Source organism: Chanodichthys erythropterus, chromosome 19 (assembly GCF_024489055.1).
Source record: "Chanodichthys erythropterus isolate Z2021 chromosome 19, ASM2448905v1, whole genome shotgun sequence".
NCBI lineage: Eukaryota > Metazoa > Chordata > Actinopteri > Cypriniformes > Xenocyprididae > Chanodichthys > Chanodichthys erythropterus.
Window position 1 is genome coordinate 23,047,906 of NC_090239.1, and position 18,412 is coordinate 23,066,317.

General features: G+C 39.3%; 2 protein-coding genes across 8 annotated transcripts in view; both read left to right on the plus strand.

Moving 5' to 3' along the window:
- The window catches only part of wu:fj29h11 (uncharacterized), a 61,417-nt gene extending 59,366 nt beyond the window's left edge, over positions 1 to 2,051 (plus strand). For 4 of the 7 annotated variants that reach the window (XM_067368998.1, XM_067369000.1, XM_067369001.1 and 1 more), the window contains one exon: positions 176 to 2,051. In XM_067368998.1, the coding sequence (XP_067225099.1) occupies positions 176 to 755 (580 nt within the window). In that variant the 3' untranslated portion in view covers positions 756 to 2,051. The remainder of the gene's footprint in view (positions 1 to 175) is intronic. The other 3 variants (XM_067369004.1, XM_067369002.1, XM_067369003.1) reach the window with 1 other exon arrangement.
- Positions 2,052 to 3,966: 1,915 nt separating this feature from the next.
- On the plus strand, positions 3,967 to 14,784 carry bsk146 (brain specific kinase 146). The gene is made up of 4 exons (XM_067369646.1): positions 3,967 to 4,113; positions 11,151 to 11,350; positions 12,138 to 12,340; positions 13,870 to 14,784. Exons 2-4 carry the CDS (start codon positions 11,179 to 11,181, stop codon positions 14,662 to 14,664), a joined length of 1,170 nt encoding a protein of 389 aa, XP_067225747.1. The 5' UTR covers positions 3,967 to 4,113; positions 11,151 to 11,178; the 3' UTR covers positions 14,665 to 14,784.
- The last annotated feature ends 3,628 nt before the right edge of the window (positions 14,785 to 18,412 follow it).

The following is an 18,412-nucleotide window of genomic DNA, read 5'->3' on the forward strand; positions in this document are numbered from 1 at the left end:
CCTTTATTCTGCGAATAAATTATTAAAATGAGGAATATTGTGCAGAAAACTCGGAGGCGTTTCAGAATAACTCAAACAGCAACATTACACACTAAAGAAAGATGGACAAAATGGTTTGTATCTCTTATTGTCGCTTGCTTTTCATTGCATTTCAACAATTTTCCCTTCTTTCTAGAAGCCATACTTCAGCCCAGAAGCCTGAGAAGGTGTTGAGCCAGTTTCAGGGAGCTGAATGCCGACCGCGTCCTCCCGTAACACTGGATAACGCGGTGTGGAGCAAAGCCATGAGTCCGGAGGACGTCCTGGAGGATCTGCAGCTGGATTGCTCCGTGCCTCAAACCCTGGTGCTCCCCAAAGACCAAGAAGACACGGCCTGTATTGGCCAATGGGGAGAGCAGCTGGTGTTCTCCTTCCTCACTCACTGGAAAGAGAACGGCAGTGGCTCTGGGCCCAGCGAAATCACCTGGTTCAACGAGAAAGGGGAGAGCGGCCGCGCGTGCGACTTCAAGCTGACCTTCGCTGCGAATGGAGGCACGCGAGAGATCTTCGTGGAGGTGAAGACGACTGTCAGACGAGATCGACACTTCATCCACATGTCTGCGAACGAGCTGGATTTGGCACTGAAGGAGAAAGAGCGATATCACATATATCGAGTGTACGGCGCTGGCGACGTGCAGCACGTCCGTCTCTGTCGCATCAAGAATCTCGCCCAGCATCTGCATTCGAAGTCTCTGGAGTTGTTTTTATTTGTGTAGCTGTCTTTAGAGTAACATGTCTGATCCATGTTAAATGCACAATTCTGCCCGGTTTGTATTCGGTTGTTCCTCGATGACGTGTTTTTAACTACTGTTTGTACTGATACGTAATATTGCACAATTTTAATGGCCAGTTCCTTTTAAAGAATCAACGTTTCCTTTGTTTAATTGTTTGGTCGTGTGTTAAAAGAATATAGTTTATAAACTCTACTTTTAAAAGTGTAACTTCACTGTTTGGATTGATATCAATTCAGTAAATAAAGAAAAAGTTCTGAAAATGAATGGATTGATTGGATAAAAGTCTTTATGGATATTAAGGACACTGTTTGGTGTTTAACAGCAGTAATTAAGAACATATGGGCATTGCAAACAATCTATAGATAAAACTGGAGAAAATAAAAAAACGAAATAGAAATATGTGCAATATTATAATACTATGCGTCACTGCAGCTGGTTTCCACAGAAACCTGAGACTCGTGCATCGGCTTGTTTAGCCTAAAAATTATGTTTTGTTAACGCTATTTGAGCATAAGAAACAACATTTATGGGACAGTTCATGTCAGATTTTGTCGCTAAATAATAATATGTTATTTAATGAGGAGTTCGCCGAGCAGTTTTTGAGATTTCAGGATTCCCCCATTCAAATAGATAGGACTTGGTCTTGAAAACCCAAAACAGATGCCTGGAGGCGTTACAAATATGGCCGCCGAGTGAACAGACTTTCCTTAATGGACTTTGGCTGAATTCCAAGGTTGCGCTCCAGTTTGGTTTTTATGCCTTTCCATCGCAAACTTCCCTCAGTTTCGTTGACTCGGATGAGTGCCCACTACTGGCGGAACCTTTGCAATGGGCTGAATTGACCCTTTGCCAGGAGTTTGATTGACAAGCGATCTAACCAATCATAACGCCGAATCCGCTATTTTGTCCAACAAAGCTGTCAGGAGTTAGAAGATTAATCTCGGTGGACTTGAACTTGAAAAATGGTGTGACTTCTTTCCATGTTTGAAACATTCCTTCTGATGTTCATTCATGTTTATTTGATGCTATGAATGAACTAGTAGGAAGAGATGATCGGTTCATGAGCCGCTTGAGCTGAGGCGCTACAGCGATCGAACACAAAACAGTTTTTATTGTTCGAATTTCTTAAAAAATTACACAATTTGAAAGCTGGGACTTTGTTTAATATCATCAGTAACCTGCTCTGTGTTCTCTTTGGGCAATGTATTTTTCACTGTGTGTGGCGTGACAGCGCCATGGCTTTTTCGGACAAAGCAACATTAACTAAGGGGGGCGGGGTCTTTGCGAAGCCCTTGATCAATTGAAATCCACTATGGAGTTGATTTATTATTTAGTTTTTTCCCCTTACAAAATTGTTTAATGCAGCATTCTATATATATGTGTATTTTAAATATTTTTATAAAAATTATATATCACAGAGTTGTTTGGTGGGGTAAATTATATGCAATATGCGGTGACGTCACACTCGTGTTGCATTGTGGGTTATGGTCTGCCTGAAGTGTACAAAGGGCAAAGGGGGTGCTCACGAGCACCCTTCTGAAACCTAAAATGATGAATGATCTCGATGAACGATCTCGTGGACTTTACGGACACAAACACGTGTCGAGATGGTCCTCACTGCAGAACACAAGATCTAGATCCAGCTCCTCCCACTTTACATATCCCTAAACCTACCCATCTCCGCCCCCTGGATCTAGATCCAGCTCCTCCCACTTTACATATCCCTAAACCTACCCGTCTCCACTCCACAATGTATATGGAGCGTTCTCTAATGGTTATTTTTAGGTTTTATTATTCTAACGATTGTTTTGGGAACTAACCGGGTATTTTGTACGGAGCTCTGGAAATGACATGCAGGAAAAAATAGTAGGCTAAATCGTGTGCACGATTTACTAATTGTTCCCTCGATTTACTAAAACGTGCACAGGATTTACTATTTCGTTCCCTCGATTTACTAATTAATTCCCTCGATTTACTAAAACGTGCACAGGATTTATTAATTCATTCCCTCGATTTACTAAAACGTGCACAGGATTTACTATTTAGTTCCCTCGATTTACTAATTAATTCCCTCGATTTACTAAAACGTGCACAGGATTTATTAATTCATTCCCTCGATTTACTAAAACGTGCACAGGATTTACTATTTAGTTCCCTCGATTTACTAATTAATTCCCTCGATTTACCAAAACGTGCACACAATTTACTAATTCATCCCCTCGATTTACTAAAACGTACAAACGATTTATTAATTAATTCCCTCGATTTACTAAAACGTGCACAGGATTTATTAATTAATTCCCTCGATTTACTAAAACGCGCACAGGATTTATTAATTAATTCCCTCGATTTACTAAAACGTGCACAGGATTTATTAATTAATTCCCTCGATTTACTAAAACGCGCACAGGATTTATTAATTAATTCCCTCGATTTACTAAAACGCGCACAGGATTTATTAATTAATTCCCTCGATTTACTAAAACGCGCACAGGATTTATTAATTAATTCCCTCGATTTACTAAAACGCGCACAGGATTTATTAATTAATTCCCTCGATTTACTAAAACGTGCACAGGATTTACTATTTTGTTCCCTTGATTTACTAATTAATTCCCTCGATTTACTAAAACGTGCACACGATTTACTAATTCATTCCCTCAATTTACTAATTCGTTCCCTTGATTTATAAATCATGAACATGACTTATAAATCGAGGGAACGAAATAGGAAATAGTGTGCACGTTTTAGTAAATCGAGGGAACGAATTATTAAAAAAAAAAAATTTTCCTTGCATGTCACGTCATGTGCGGGCTTCTGTAATTTTGGATTGGCCTTAATTAGTAAAAGCAAAAAATAAAACATGCATTTGCGTGGCATTACAATGAATGGACATTAAAATGCACGTAGTTGTGAACGAAAGATATGCTAAAATATACACTTAAATTATGCAATTAAATCTAATATTTTTTAAATAAAAATGCATCTTTAACGACTAATGCTGCTTTTGATTGACGCGAGGGAGCAACTTGTGCTGTTACTGGCTGATGCGTACAGTAGGCGGAGTGTAATCAGGTGTCGCGAGGGAGCGACCTGCGCTGCTATTGGCTGACGCTCGCGGTGGGCGGGGTTTCATCAGCCCCTCTCGGAAGCTGTGATTTTTTTCCCCCCAGTATCAATTGATCCGCGCCGGGTGAGTTCTGCTGCAGCGGACCGTCTGATTCTCCAACACAAATGCGGATAAGAGAGACACGCCACTGTACCATGAGAAAACCCCCTCATCACTGTATTTCTGGATAGAAACAGAAGCCCTGGTGTTTCGGACGGATTTCATGGTTTGGTGAGTACATTCCGCTTGATGTTAACAATATTACTACATTGCAGCAGTTGAAGTGGACTTGATGCATATAATGCTCGATTATAATGGACTGTCCTGCGGAGGGCTGATGGGGTAATATGAAGAATAATTACCGCTGGCTAAACATCACTGCAGAATATGCTGCCAGGAGATGCATGAAAATAATAATAACAACAATAACGGTGTTATAATTATAATTTTGTGATTGGAGAATAAAACATGAGCAATAATAATAATAATGCCACTATTATTATTATTATTCACTTAGTGGAGCAAATTGGATGAATAATAATAATACAAATAATATGTAATAAATAATAATAAACATATATATAATTATTTAGCTAACAAAAAATTCAGTAAGGTAAACCTTTTTTTTTTTTTTTCTGGATATATTCCTTTTGTCCTGTTCATCATGTAAATGTATTCCCCCTTTAAGAAGAGTGTGTGTGTGGTGTGTGTTTGAGTCTGCAGATTGCAGGCAGCACAGTGTGTGTGTGTGTGTGTGTGTGTGTGTCTGCTGCTGTTGTTCTCAGTGCGGATAGGATGAGTCTGCAGGTATCCGCAGGTCACCCAGAACTCAACACCGTTAAATGGATGCTGTCAGAGGCCGGATGAAAAATGAGCAGACCGGCCTGGGGAATAAGAGCGGTTCAGATGCTGATGGCCTCTAGCGGATGCTGAACATCAGTGCAATTTACATTGGCTGCTGCTGAATGCCTTACACAAACTCATGCGATGCTTCAGATCTTCACATTCGTTTTCTAGTAGATACACAGACTGATTTGCACGAGCAGCGCTCTGCTTCCATCCACACATCCATCCTGCACATTTGGGGAAAATGAATGCGATCATGTTTTATTGTCTCTCTGGCTCTCCTTTCACACCCCTGTGGTCTGAACACAAGGTGAGAGAGTCACAGTTTTTAATTAATGGCGCTGCTCCACATGACCTCCTGTTCATTTCTTGTATCACCACATAAACAGTATTGTCCCAGCAGACATTTGTGCGCATGTGCATCCTTCAGGTTTTATTATTAACACCAATTTGTTTAAACCAATTAGTAGCATGTTTTTTGGATATGGCAGCAATATTGTGGATTTTTGCACGTGTATATAATAATAAAACAATGTTTACTCTAATAGTTCCAACTGTTTGAAGTGCCTTGGAGTAGTACGTCAATGAATATAATAATAATAATTAAGTAGAATATAAAAAGCATCAGTCATTATACCATGGTACTGCCTGGTGATTTCTGGGTTTTCCCCTGCAAGCTTTTTAATTTTAATGTCTTGTGTGATTGTTCTGTCTTATGCAATGCATTAGGAAAAAATTGACAGGCTTAATCATGGAAAATGTTGACTTTGAAGAGCTTGTGAAGCTTTTGAGTGTCTGTTGCACATGAAATGTACTTGGCTGTGCTTCAAATCCGCTGTTGGATTGATTATGTTGTCTCTCTTAAAAAATGATTTTAAATGTGTAGTTTAAGATAACTAAACAGTGTTGATAGTAGTTTTTGAGTCTTTTAATAGAGCATACATTAAAAAACTCTGCATTTGTTTTGTTTTTTTAAGTGTACAATGGACTATATGAGCGTTCTTTAGAACTTCCGCATTAATATGAGAACTTCCGGTGAGAGTCATGTGCTGGTGTGTTGAGCATCACTTAGTTTATAATCAGAATATAGTCACTTAAATAGTCAGGAATAGCATAATTTAGTTATTCAAACGTAAGACGGCATTAAAAATAAATAAATAAAGACGAGCCTCAGTGTTCTTCCTCGACTAAATTCAGTTTTCACACTTTTATGTGAAAAAAAGCTTCAGAAATTAAATATTTATTGTGCACTTTAGTTAAATTAATTGAATAAAATGTGTGTTTTCACAAGTGTGCTGAAATCACTGATCTTGTGCCGCTCTGACTGACAGCTGCTGTGATTATAAAGAGAGAGCGGCGCTCGCTTTCTGTCATTCATTCACAAGAAAAGTTATTGTTTTTCAGGAGATTTTCTGAGTGTTTCATACTTCACATTGACAAAATGTGTTTTTAAACCTAGTTATTTTATGTTTAATATTTAGTCAAAAACGATTAGAGGAAATGGCTGATATATGCGCAAATAAATGCTACTTTGCCGCCACCTGCTGGTTAAAGTGGTAATTATTGTCTTTTTTTATTTTTAAATAAGTGTTTTCTATCAAAAGTTGAATTTCCTACATTTGTAAATGTTCGGTTTTACAATGGAGACAATCTCAGAAGGATGAACAAATAATGTTTGTGGTCATCACAGTAAAAATAATATTTGAAGTGCTGGAGAAAATAATGCGTGTGTGTGTCTAATTACAGACAGCGTTTTTAAACGATCCCAATAGCTTCGTCTTTATTGCAATCAATAAAACTGGTTTATTAGGTAAATGTGAAAACTGCATTAAAATATGAATACAACAATAAAAAGTCAACATTGATGGTTTTGTGTCGATGTACAGCGACTACAGAATGAACAGCTGACAGTTCACCGGAAACGCCCGAGCCGAGACTGTGCAATGCACAATATGGCAGAATATGTCCTGCCTTCTAAATAAGAGCCAATCACCGATTGGTAGTCATCAGCGGCCGTTAGAAACAGTCAGACGTGCACTTGGGACAGCGCATTAGCTTGATCCAACCTGAAAAATGCTGTTTTTTTGTCATGATTCGAGCGTTTGGAATGAAAATTTGTGAGACCATTGTTGTCAGATTTCATTGGTGATTTCAAATATTAATTTTAATCGAAAGCTTGGTGAACAGCTTTGGCGAATTTGATGTTTCCCCTTTCAAACAGATAGGAGCTGCACTTGCATGACTGAGAGGTGTTTCACAGATGGCCGCCGAGTGAAATGACTTGTCTTAAAGCACATTCGAGAGCAAGTTGACAGCGTCTGCGACCGTAGTTACACGCATGTATGAATATAGACTTTCAAGATAAAACAACAAGATGAAGGCATCAGCTGACATGACTTAAAATGTTACCATAGTAAAAACATGTAATATTGAGTGAAAGGTTATCCCATTTCTTCAGGAATCTCTGCGCTAATATACATACACTCTAAAAATGCTGGGTTAAAAACAACCCAAGTTGGGTTAAAAATGGACAAACCCAGTGGTTGGGTTAAATGTTTGCCCAACCTGTTGGGTAGTTTTATTTAACTCAACTATTGTTTAATAATTACTGTATTTCTTGCTTAAAATGAACCCAAAGTATGTTGGGAATTAACATTTATTAATATGTTTATTTACTTTTTTATTACATTGTTTACAAATGTTTTAAAAAGTTTAATGAATATTAAACAATACACAAATTTCTTATTAATAAATGTTCAGCTTTTTAGTATTATTGTTTCCTCTAGTAATTTTGTGTCTGATTTTTAATTTCCAACATATTTTGGGTTCATTTTAAGCAACAAATACAGTAATTTTTAAACAATAGTTGAGTTAAATAAAACTGTTCAGCATTTTGAGCAAACATTTAACCCAACTGGGTTTGTCCATTTTCAACCCAACTTGGGTTGTTTTTTAGATCCACAGAGTCACAGTGGTCACTCCTTGTAAACTCTCACAAAATGTTCATTTGAGTCGTAAAGGTCAAATGTGACTCTTCTCTATCAACAAAAGCTTATCACATCTGATTCACGGAAAGTCCTTGCGTTGTCACTTTCTACCAATTCATCAAAATCCTTCACCCCTCCGTCATACGCCTTCATTAATAATCAAGTGCAGAAAGTCTTTAAGGGTTAGTGAAGAAAACAAGCGTGTCTGTAGGCGAGAAACACCATCAGACCTGCAGACATGAGTGACATGAATATTCTAGTGTGGAAGTACTGAGAGAGAACAGAAAGATTAAAGGCCCGTGTTTCATTTTCCTTTCCTTCCCTCTTGTCTGCTTTTTCCTGGCTGCGGTTTGGATAACGGAATGACAAAATAGCTTGCGCTCGGGAATAAATGAGCCATGGTTGTTTGATGATTTTAAACGGCTGTGTAATGACGAGAAGCAGTGGAGGTCTGTGCAAAAACAACTCAGAACGTCCTGTACCAGAATGTGTGCGTAAAGTGTTGAAATGTCTTCAGATGTCAAGGTTTGACTTTACAGCAGAGATGATGATCTATATTTGCGTTTCTTTGCCTCGAGCAGCTTTGACCCGGTGAGTCATATACTGCACCAGCCCGGCTTTATTCTTGGCATATTCTCGCTCTTTATGAAGTCCTGGTGTGAATATGTCAGATTTCCAGACTGCATTTGAAGTCTGTTTAATAATGGTTATTAGTGGGAATTTGACCAAGTATTGAGAATATAACTCGTCTTGCACCTTCAGTATGAATGATGAAAGTTCATGCAGTTTGTTAAGGAGAGGTGGGTTATGTCATAAACTACCTACCACCTTACCAACCCACATTTCAGTGCCCTGGCACCCACCCAGAACACCTTAGCATCACCATCGCATTGGCGAGTTTTTGCACTCACATTATTCATCAAACGTAAAAAACTCTATTGATGTTTTTGTGCATGCTGAAGGAGGTGTCATGACATGTAATGTATAATGCAGGTGTAAGATCAATAACATATGCTGTGAATAAGAAAGCCGTTCCAGCTGGATAATGACATTATTGTCACAGAGCTTGAACTTGTATAATCGATGAATTTTGCATTTAATTTCCAGTTTATTACTGAAGCTGCTTTAAAGCATTTTGCACTGTAGAAGTAAATGTAACTAGACTATCATGGCTGTTTAAAATCCAGTGCAAACTAAGCACTTCTGATGCACCGGCAGAAACTAATGACCCTGCTGAGGAACAGATGGGCTGCGATTCTGACATTATGTTTTATTGTTTTCTAATTTAATAATAAGATTAGAACTAGTGATTGGCCTGACTGATAATATCAGTAATTGGGGGTAATTGAACTGTTTTGACTTTATCGTCCAATGACTTGTGGCTGATTAGTTCCGGTCCTAGATTCTGATTGGCCGAGTGGTTCCAAGAGTGCTGATAATCATCCAATAGCACTGGGACTTTTCACGGATCATATCGCTCCGTTTGTCTGGGTTTGTTGTGACATTAGTGCGGTGTATCTTTCTGCAGGTTACATCATTACTCCAGTAGGTGGCAACAAATTACTTTTATGAGTGAGTCATTGAATCATCCATTCAACTGATTCATTCGGGAACAAAAACAAGCTATTGAATCATTAAATTGTTAAGCCCTAGGCAGTTTTTTAATTGTCGAATGCACAGCCTTGCAAAGTATACTTCACTTGACTTGTGCACGTACACAGGGGTTCGACGTATGCGCAGTTTTGAGCAATCTCTTTAGTTACAACCCATGTAAATATATTTGTATTCTTTCATGCTACAATTTACTTTCTAACCTAATCTTGTCTATGTAGGCCTCTATCTTCGCTGTAGCTTGCATGTGTTCCAGTCTGTTCTGTTTATGCATTTTTTTCGGCTACCTTGTGAATCGACGCCCCAGGGCAAATTTGCGTCACGCGCACTGTACGCTGACCCTCACGCATACGTAAAAAGTGAAGTATACTTTCAGCTTTAGGTGTGTTCGACAGCACTGCGCAGTGTGCAGACCAATCGGTGTATGACATCAAAGTACAACGAGAGCGTTTAGAGAATAGACGGCTCTGTATGCTTTCAAATCACTCTCGCGGTACTTTGATGTCATTCACTGATTGGTCTGCACAGCGCTGCTTCAAGTCAAAAACACCTATTCATTCAACTGATTGAAAAACAATGATTCATTCAGGAATGAAACAAGTGAGTTACTGAAGTCACTGAATCATTCTCTCAACCAATTAATTCAAAACACTGATTTATATGGGAACTAAACAACTGACTGAGTCATTGAATTATTCTCTCAACCAATTAATTAGGGCTGTGACAATAAATCGATGCTTCTAGAATCGATTCTGAGCTTAGTTTTTAACAGCAGATGGCGCTCTAGGCTAGTTTTTAACCGTGCGCTCAAATACTCATGAAGAAGAGCGCTTGTGCATTCAGCCGAGTCTGAGAATGCTTTTATGACGCAAGATTAATGTAAACACCCTTGTAATTCACTTCAACTTTTTTGAATTTTATGAATGATTATTTTATAGAAGTTTCAAGTTGTGTGTGTAAGGAATTTGAAGCAAGAAGACTACGACTGTTTCTAAAGCACGTATTGCCATCTGCTGTTAAAAACTAAGCTCAGAATCGATTCCACAGAGAATCGCGATGCATTCGGAAAATCTCAGAATCGCTCCAGAATCATTTCTGAATTCACGATGCATGGATTTATTTTCCCAGCTCTGGAATTAATTCAAAACACTGATTTATTCGGGAACTAAACAAGTGACTGAGACATTGAATCATTATTTATTTTTTCAAAAACACAGATTCATTCAGGAAACAGTGCTACTGTGTGTTGGTTCCCTTATGGAACACAAATCAACAAAGCAACTTGCAATGTTCTCATTATTAATTACTCATATTTTTTAAATCATTTTGGGCTACTTCTAATTGGCCATTGGGCTAGTTTTGCTGTGCAACCCTTTCATGCAGCTCCAGTGCCAAACCAAATACTAAGAACTTCTAAAACTAATTTTTCCAATTTCAAAACCTATTTGATCATCTTACTTGTAAGTACAGTAGGTTATGCAACAGCAGATCAGGTCTGACAGTCGAGCGCTTCATTTAAAATGTAATGAAATTATAAATATCCAAGACAGAGACATTAAGGATCAGACGATTACAATGCTGCATAAGCCACAGAACCAAAACTCCGAGAGAGCAAGAGTACTGAGACATGAAAGTGGCGAGATTAGCAGGTTAGATCAGGGTAAGTGAAATCCCTCTCCTCAGAGCACATGTCCCTTATCTGCAGGATAATTACATTCCCTGCGGCAGAGCAGGACACAAGGCAATCGCTAGCGTTTCACTCAGTCCTCAGCAGGGGAAGGCGGCTCCCAAATTGAAATGCGTTTGCTTGTTTTTGTGTTGCAGTAAGGCTGAGCGGTAGTCAGCAGCAAGAATGAGCTCTTCTCCCGTCGTCTCGCGCGTGTCCGTCGATATCCTGGAGGAACTGCAGCTGTTCACAGCTCAAAACCTGGAGAAGGTCGAGATCAACAAATACTATGAAGTCATACGGGAGCTCGGCAAGGGAACCTATGGGAAGGTGGACCTCGTCATCCATAAGATCAGAGGTACAGCACAGTTCCAAACCCGGGTTATTATCGTGAACTGTTTTCAATACTTAAAAATAAACATTAACTGAAATAATAATATATATATATATATATATATATATATATATATATATATATATATATATATATATATATATATACATTTTATTTCATCTAGTTCATTTCTCTTCCTTCCTTATTTTAAATTTAAGTACTAAAATCAATAAAATAATCTAAAACCTAATAAACATCATTACTCCAGTAGGTGGCGACAGATGAAGTCACTGAATCATTCATTCAACCAATTCTTTCTAAAACACTGATTCATTAAGAAAATGAAACACTTGAGCGAGTCATTGAATTATTTACTCAACCAATTCATTCAAAACACAGATTTACTCGGTTATAAAACATGTGACTGTAGGATATAGTCAATAACCATGTTTAAGAAAAAAAACAACCTAAAATTAATAAAAATGACAAACTATGGAAGCTTGTTTCTGCCACTGAATAAAAAAGGTATAATTGTGACCTTTTTTTCTCAGAATTGTGTGATATAAACTTGCAATTGCGAGAAATAAAGTCAGAATTGTGAGTTATAAACTCAGAATTGTATGATATAAACTTTATTTTTTTAATATATAAATTGCAGGTTATAAAGTCAGAATCGCGAGATATAAACAATTGCAAAATGTTCTTATAACATATTTGTGTTCTAAGAGGGGAAGGATCAGGTGCGCTAAACCAATAAAGCTTTAACTGAATGAATTCACACGTCGCATGTTTTGCTTTTCTTAACCTACAGGTAACAAGATGGCTCTTAAGTTCCTAAAGAAGAAAACAACCAAGCTGAAGAGTTTCTTAAGAGAGTACAGCATCTCCCTCTATCTTTCTCCGTGTCCCTTTGTCATCAACATGTCTGGCATTGCGTTTGAAACGGAGGAGTACTATGTTTTTGCACAGGAGTACGCCCCGTCTGGAGACCTGTTTGATATCATTCCACCGCAGGTAATGCAGCATCATTTAACAAGCGTATTGCATTTGTAAGGGCAATATATTATTTGTATAAAACATACACCAAATATACACTGGCATAACATTATGAGCACTGACAGGTGAAGTGAATAACACTGATCATCTCTTCATCATGGCACCTGTTAGTGGGTGGAGATATTAGGCAGCAAGTGAACATTTTGTCCTCATAGTTGAGGTGTTAGAAGCAGGAAAAATGGGCAAGCGTAAGGATTTGAGCAAGTTTGAGAAGGGTCATATTGTGATGCTAGACGACTGGGTCAGAGCATCTCCAAAACTGCAGCTCTTGTGGGGTGTTCCGGGAAGGAACAGTGGTGAACCAGAGACAGGGTAATGGGTGGCCGAGACTCACTGAAGGCTGGCCCGTGTGGTCCGATCCAACAGACGAGCTCCTGTAGCTCAAATTGCTCAAGAAGTTAATGCTGGTTCTGATAGAAAGTTATCAGAAGTGCATCACAGTTTGTTGTGTATGGAGCTGCAGACCAGTTTGGTGACCCCTGTCCACCGCCGAAAGAGCCAACAGTGACACGTGAGCATCAGAACTGGACATCAGAGCAATGGAAGAAGGTGGCCTAGTCTGATGAACCACGTTTTCTTCTACATCACTTGGATGGCTGGGTGTGTGTGCGTTGCTTACCTGGGGAACACATGACACCAGGATGCACTATGGGAAGAAGGCGAGCCTTCGGAGACAGTGTGATGCTTTGGGCAATGTTCTGCTGGGAAACCTTGAGTCCTGCCATCCATGTGGATGTTACTTTGACAGGTACAACCTACCTAAGCATTGTTGCAGACCAGGAACACCCTTTCATGGAAACGGTATTCCCTGGTGGCTGTGGCTCTTTCAGCAGGATAATGCTCCTGCCACAAAGTACAAATGGTTCAGGAATGGTTTGAGGAGCACAACAATGAGTTTGAGGTGTTGACTTGACCTCCAAATTCCCCAGATCTCAATCCAGTCGAGCATCTGTGGGATGTGCTGAACAAACAAGTCCGATCCATGGAGGATCCACCTCACAACTTACAGGACTTCTGCTGCTAACATCTTGGTGCAGATCCCACAGCACACCTTCAGGGGTCTAGAGGAGTCCATGCCTCGATGGGTCAGGGCTGTTTTGGCAGCAAAAAGGGACCAACACAATATTAGAAAAGTGGTCATAATGTTATGCCTGATCAGTGTACATTTTGTATAAAATAAAAATGTTTAGTTCGGTACATTTGCTTTACAGTAAACAAACTTCTGTAATGCTATTATCGTATCTAATTGTTATCTATTACAATTTTTTAAAGCTGTTCCTACAATAATCTGTCGAGAGTCTTCTTTAAAACAGGCCAACCTTAGGACTTTAGTCCAAAGCATTCTTGAACTACAACCATTTAAGTTCAGATCTGTGCCTAAACAGGGGGCGGTGATGGTTAAAAGGTTAAACCTCGATTGATATAAGCACTGATGGTGATGATCATTGTTGTGTCGGTGACTGATTATTCTCAATGTTTCGGCACAGGTGGGACTGCCGGAGCCGGTGGCGAAGCGCTGCGTCCATCAGGTGGCTATTGCCCTGGACTACCTGCACTCCAAGAAGCTTGTGCACAGAGACATCAAGCCCGAGAACATCTTAATCTTCGACAAGGAGTGTCGCAGGGTCAAGCTGTCGGATTTTGGCATGACGCGGCGCGCCGGCTCGCCAGTGAAGCGCGTGAGCGGCACCATCCCCTACACGGCGCCGGAGCTCTGCGACACGTCCAAACACGAGGGTTTCTGTGTGGACTACAGCACGGACGTGTGGGCCTTCGGAGTGCTGCTCTTCTGTATGCTCACCGGGAACTTTCCCTGGGAGAAGGCCATGCCGTCCGACACTTTCTACGAAGAGTTTGTACGCTGGCAGAGGCGGCGGACGGGCACTGTGCCGTCGCAGTGGCGCCGCTTCACGGACGAAGCCCTGCGCATGTTCAGAAAGCTCCTGGCCTTGGAGCAGGAACGCCGCTGCTCGGTCAAGGAGGTGTTCGTGCATTTCAGCCACCGTTGGATGCTGGATGGCCAGAGCAGCGGAAACCACAATCAGGCCACCCTGAACTCTTCATCTGAGGAGGAGGAGCTGCTGGTGGGCCGCATGAAGCAGCAGACCTTGTCTCCGACGGCTTCCAAGAGCAACGGTGCGGAGTCCGGATCGACTCACCACTTCACCTCCGTGTCCACGAACAGCTCCGTGTCTTCCACCAACAGCTACGAGCGTTCGGCCAGAGACAGTCCTCCTAGCAGCCGCATCCTGGTCACGACGCCTATAGAGATCTGCGTGTGAACGCACAGCTGACGGAATCAACATGCGCACAAGCATTCGCATCCATAAGAAACTCCAAACACTCGCACACATCCGTAACGGAGTTTGACGAACAATATTGCGCTATTGTATGGAAGCCCATTTCCACCACATAAAATTATAACATAAAAAGTCATAATTATGACATAAGTCGAATTTATGACATACTAAGTCATAATTCTGACAGTTATAATTATGACATGAAAAACTGAAATTATTGATAAAAATGACTGTCAATTTTGACTGTCATAATAATGACTTTTTAAGTCATAATTTTTACTTTGAATGTCATAATTATAACAGGAAAAATTATGAGATAGTAAAAAATTGACATACTAAGTCATAATTATGACAATTATAATTATGACTAATATTAAAAAGTTTAATTTATGAGATAAAAAGTAGAAACTTTGTCATAATAATGACTTTTTTAAGTCATAATTTTTACTTTGAATGTCATAATTATAACAGGAAAAATTATGAGATAGTAAAAAAATTGACATACTAAGTGATAATTATGACAATTATGACTAATATTAAAAAGTTTAATTTATGAGATAAAAAGTAGAAATTATGACGTGCCATAATTATGACTTTTTATGCCATAATTATGACTTAGTATTTCATAATTTTTTACTTCGAATGTCATTAAAATTATAAAAAAATTGTCATAATTTAAATTTTTGTCATTTTTTGCAAATTTTAATGTAATAATTATGACTTTTAATGTCATCATTTTGACTTTTTATATCAGAATTTCGACTTAGTCATTTTTTTGAACTCATAATTTCGACTTATTAGGTCATCATTTCGACTTGTCATCTGATAATTATGACTTAGTGTGTAAGTTTATGTTATGATTTTTTACTTCTTCCTTATGTGGCGGAAATGGGCTTCCGGTCACATTAGCGTAAATTCAGCAAATTTTTGTGGGCGAAAAGATCCGTTGTCTGTCGTTAAAACTGCTCTCACAGAAGTCGCTTTCGAACCGAGCACCTTTCTGTTTGTACGGCGAATTCGCGTGACAAACTTGAAAATTAGTGAAATCTTTCGCCCTCGATGGCGCGGATTCCTTTTGAAATGACTGAATTTCACCCACGAAAATTCGCTGAGCAACGCTTAATGTGACCGCATCTTTAAACGCAAAAAACAACGAATTTAGTTTGTGTTTGGTGTCTGTTTGATTCTCCGCTCGCTCGACTAACATTCCTAACAGAGATTTGCGTGTTTAGAAACAGTCTGTGAAGAAACGTTGCACTGAAACTGTGAAATACCGCGCAGGTTGTGCTTTCTCACGCGCAATGAACCAATACACGAGTGGATTGGAAGCTCGAATCCACTTCCAGCTCGGGAAGAAACACGAGGGCTTCCCCAAATTGTCTCTAAAGCAATATATGAAGCAAAAAAGAAAGGAGAATATCTGGGATCTTCATTCTTGTGAGGAATTTATCAAAATCATTTCTGTGAATAAGCAAACAGTGAGAATCGGGACATTTATGAGAGCAGATGATGTGAATGTGTGTTTGAGATTTGCTGCGTACGAAATTACGAATTTAGATGTTTTGTTATTTAAATCCTAATTTACTTAATGTTCAGTACGTGCAACAACAAAACGAAAGGTTTATGACACTTGAACGTGTCACAGATATCGCATGTACTCGAAGTGTTTATAAATCTGACTTGTAGACTGTTGTTTTTAATTAATTGTTCTTAATTTATCAGGATTCTTAGAAATATATATTTTTTCAGTTATATAGTGATTAACAAACATCAATATTTTTAATTTAATTTTAGTACTTTAGCACAGTTGTGCCAAACTTATTTTTTAATGTGGCTGAAAGACGTGCTACTCCATGACAAAGTTTTATTCATGATGTTTTAGAGTAGGCCTGTTTTTCATTTCTCAGAGTTCGGCTGTGATTTCTTTATGACATTTCTGTTGCAAAAAAACAAAAAAGAAACAAAAAAAACCTTGTACCTTCTGTACTGGTTGTAGTGGTGAACAACATACAGTATCTATTGAAGACTGACAGGTTGAAAAGACGTATTTTTGCCTACTGTACAAATTTTTTTTGGTGTTCCCCCTTTAAAGTATTATCTTATATATTTTCTACATTGGTTTAAATTGAAATGCAAAACAACGAGCGCAAATTTGCGCAAGCAAACATAATAACTGCATGACGTTGATGAAAACATTGAAAACAAGTGTTTTAAGATATGTGAGAATTGATGTAATGTGAAAATTTTTGCTGTCACAATTGCATAATGTTTCAGAGTGAAATTTTTAGTAGATGACATAGGGCAAAACATCAAGCCAGCCAAATGAATTGTTCGTTTTGTTGTCGTGTTTGTATGCTGCTGTTGTTGTTGTTGTTGTTGTTTATTTCTCACTGAGATCAAGAACTACCTGATAAAGCCTGTGCGTGTGAAACACATCTGCGCCGCTGCTGTCATATACTGAAACCCATCATTTTAGTTCAGGAAACGTTCTGGCAAGGTTCCCTCAAAGTTATGAACAAACACTCCTCCAGTAACGTTGATAGAACGTTTGCATAAACTGCTTAGACTACTCGTTTTTTTCTTGAAGAATAGTCCTAGCTTTTTAATGTTAGATATAAAGGTAGAACGGTCTAATTTGAATGGGAAAAGTAAGACCGATTACCTCTTACTAACAAAGATGCAATAGGTGATTCTCTACAGAAACATGTTTTGTTATGCTGGTTGAAAGTCTGCTCATATCCTGACAGCAATCATCATGATAAGTGGACTAAATGTTTTTTTTATAAATATATATATATCCTGTGGAAGGTGTAGGACCATAAAATGTTCCTTCATTGCATTCGGTCTGAATTAAATGATAGCATGTTTTCAGGGTTAGCCAGATTTTCACAACAAAACCTGCCCAACTGCTACTCAAAACTAGCCCAATTGCATTTCAGGGACCCCCGGTAAAAACGTTCTGGGGGATAAAATCTGCTTTTTTGGTGGGGTTCCCCTGGTAAAATTCGCATTCTAGGTGCTAAATATCATGTTATTTGGGTCGCTTCAACCCACGGACATGTAAAACAACCTGCGGCAACAGTGTTAAAGTAGCAACAATGCATGTGTTTGCATACCACTGCGCAGCCTGTTCGCGCAGACATCATACATCATCAGCGGCTTCACGTATGCTGTGCAGACAGAGCGAGAATGACAGGCACACAGCAACAACCTAACTTTAGTTTAGTAGTACTCACTGTACTGTAATGTTTTCTCACTGGTGAATGACAAATGATGTAATCCAATAACATTGTCTCTGGTCGTCTCGTTTCTGGTCTATGCGCATTCATGTGTTTTGGAGGAGGCGTGGCTTTGGACTGGATAAATAACTCAACCCCTGGGTTGTTATGTCCGACCCAGGATCCGGAAAACACAAAAACTACCCAAACGCTGGGTTGTTACGTCCGACCCAGGAGCTGGGTAGCACATAAACTACCCAAACACTGGGTTGTTACATCCGACCCAGGATCCGGGTAACACATAAACTAGCCAAACACTGGGTTGTTACGTCCGACCCAGGAGCTGGGTAACACATAAACTACCCAAACACTGGGTTATTACGTCTGACCCAGGATCGAGGTAACACAAAACTACCCAAACGCTGGGTTGTTACGTCTGACCCAGGATCTAGGTAACACAAAACTACCCAAACGCTGGGTTGTTACGTCCGACCCAGGATCAGGGTAACACA

What these genes read in the sequence shown, in the direction of transcription:
- bsk146 (XM_067369646.1), top strand. Translation starts at nt 11,179, where the DNA reads ATGAGCTCTTCTCCCGTCGTCTCGCGCGTGTCCGTCGATATCCTGGAG. An exon ending in CGTCATCCATAAGATCAGAG is followed by an intron (nt 11,351 to 12,137) that starts GTACAGCACAGT and finishes CTTAACCTACAG; the next exon opens with GTAACAAGATGGCTCTTAAG. An exon ending in TTGATATCATTCCACCGCAG is followed by an intron (nt 12,341 to 13,869) that starts GTAATGCAGCAT and finishes GTTTCGGCACAG; the next exon opens with GTGGGACTGCCGGAGCCGGT.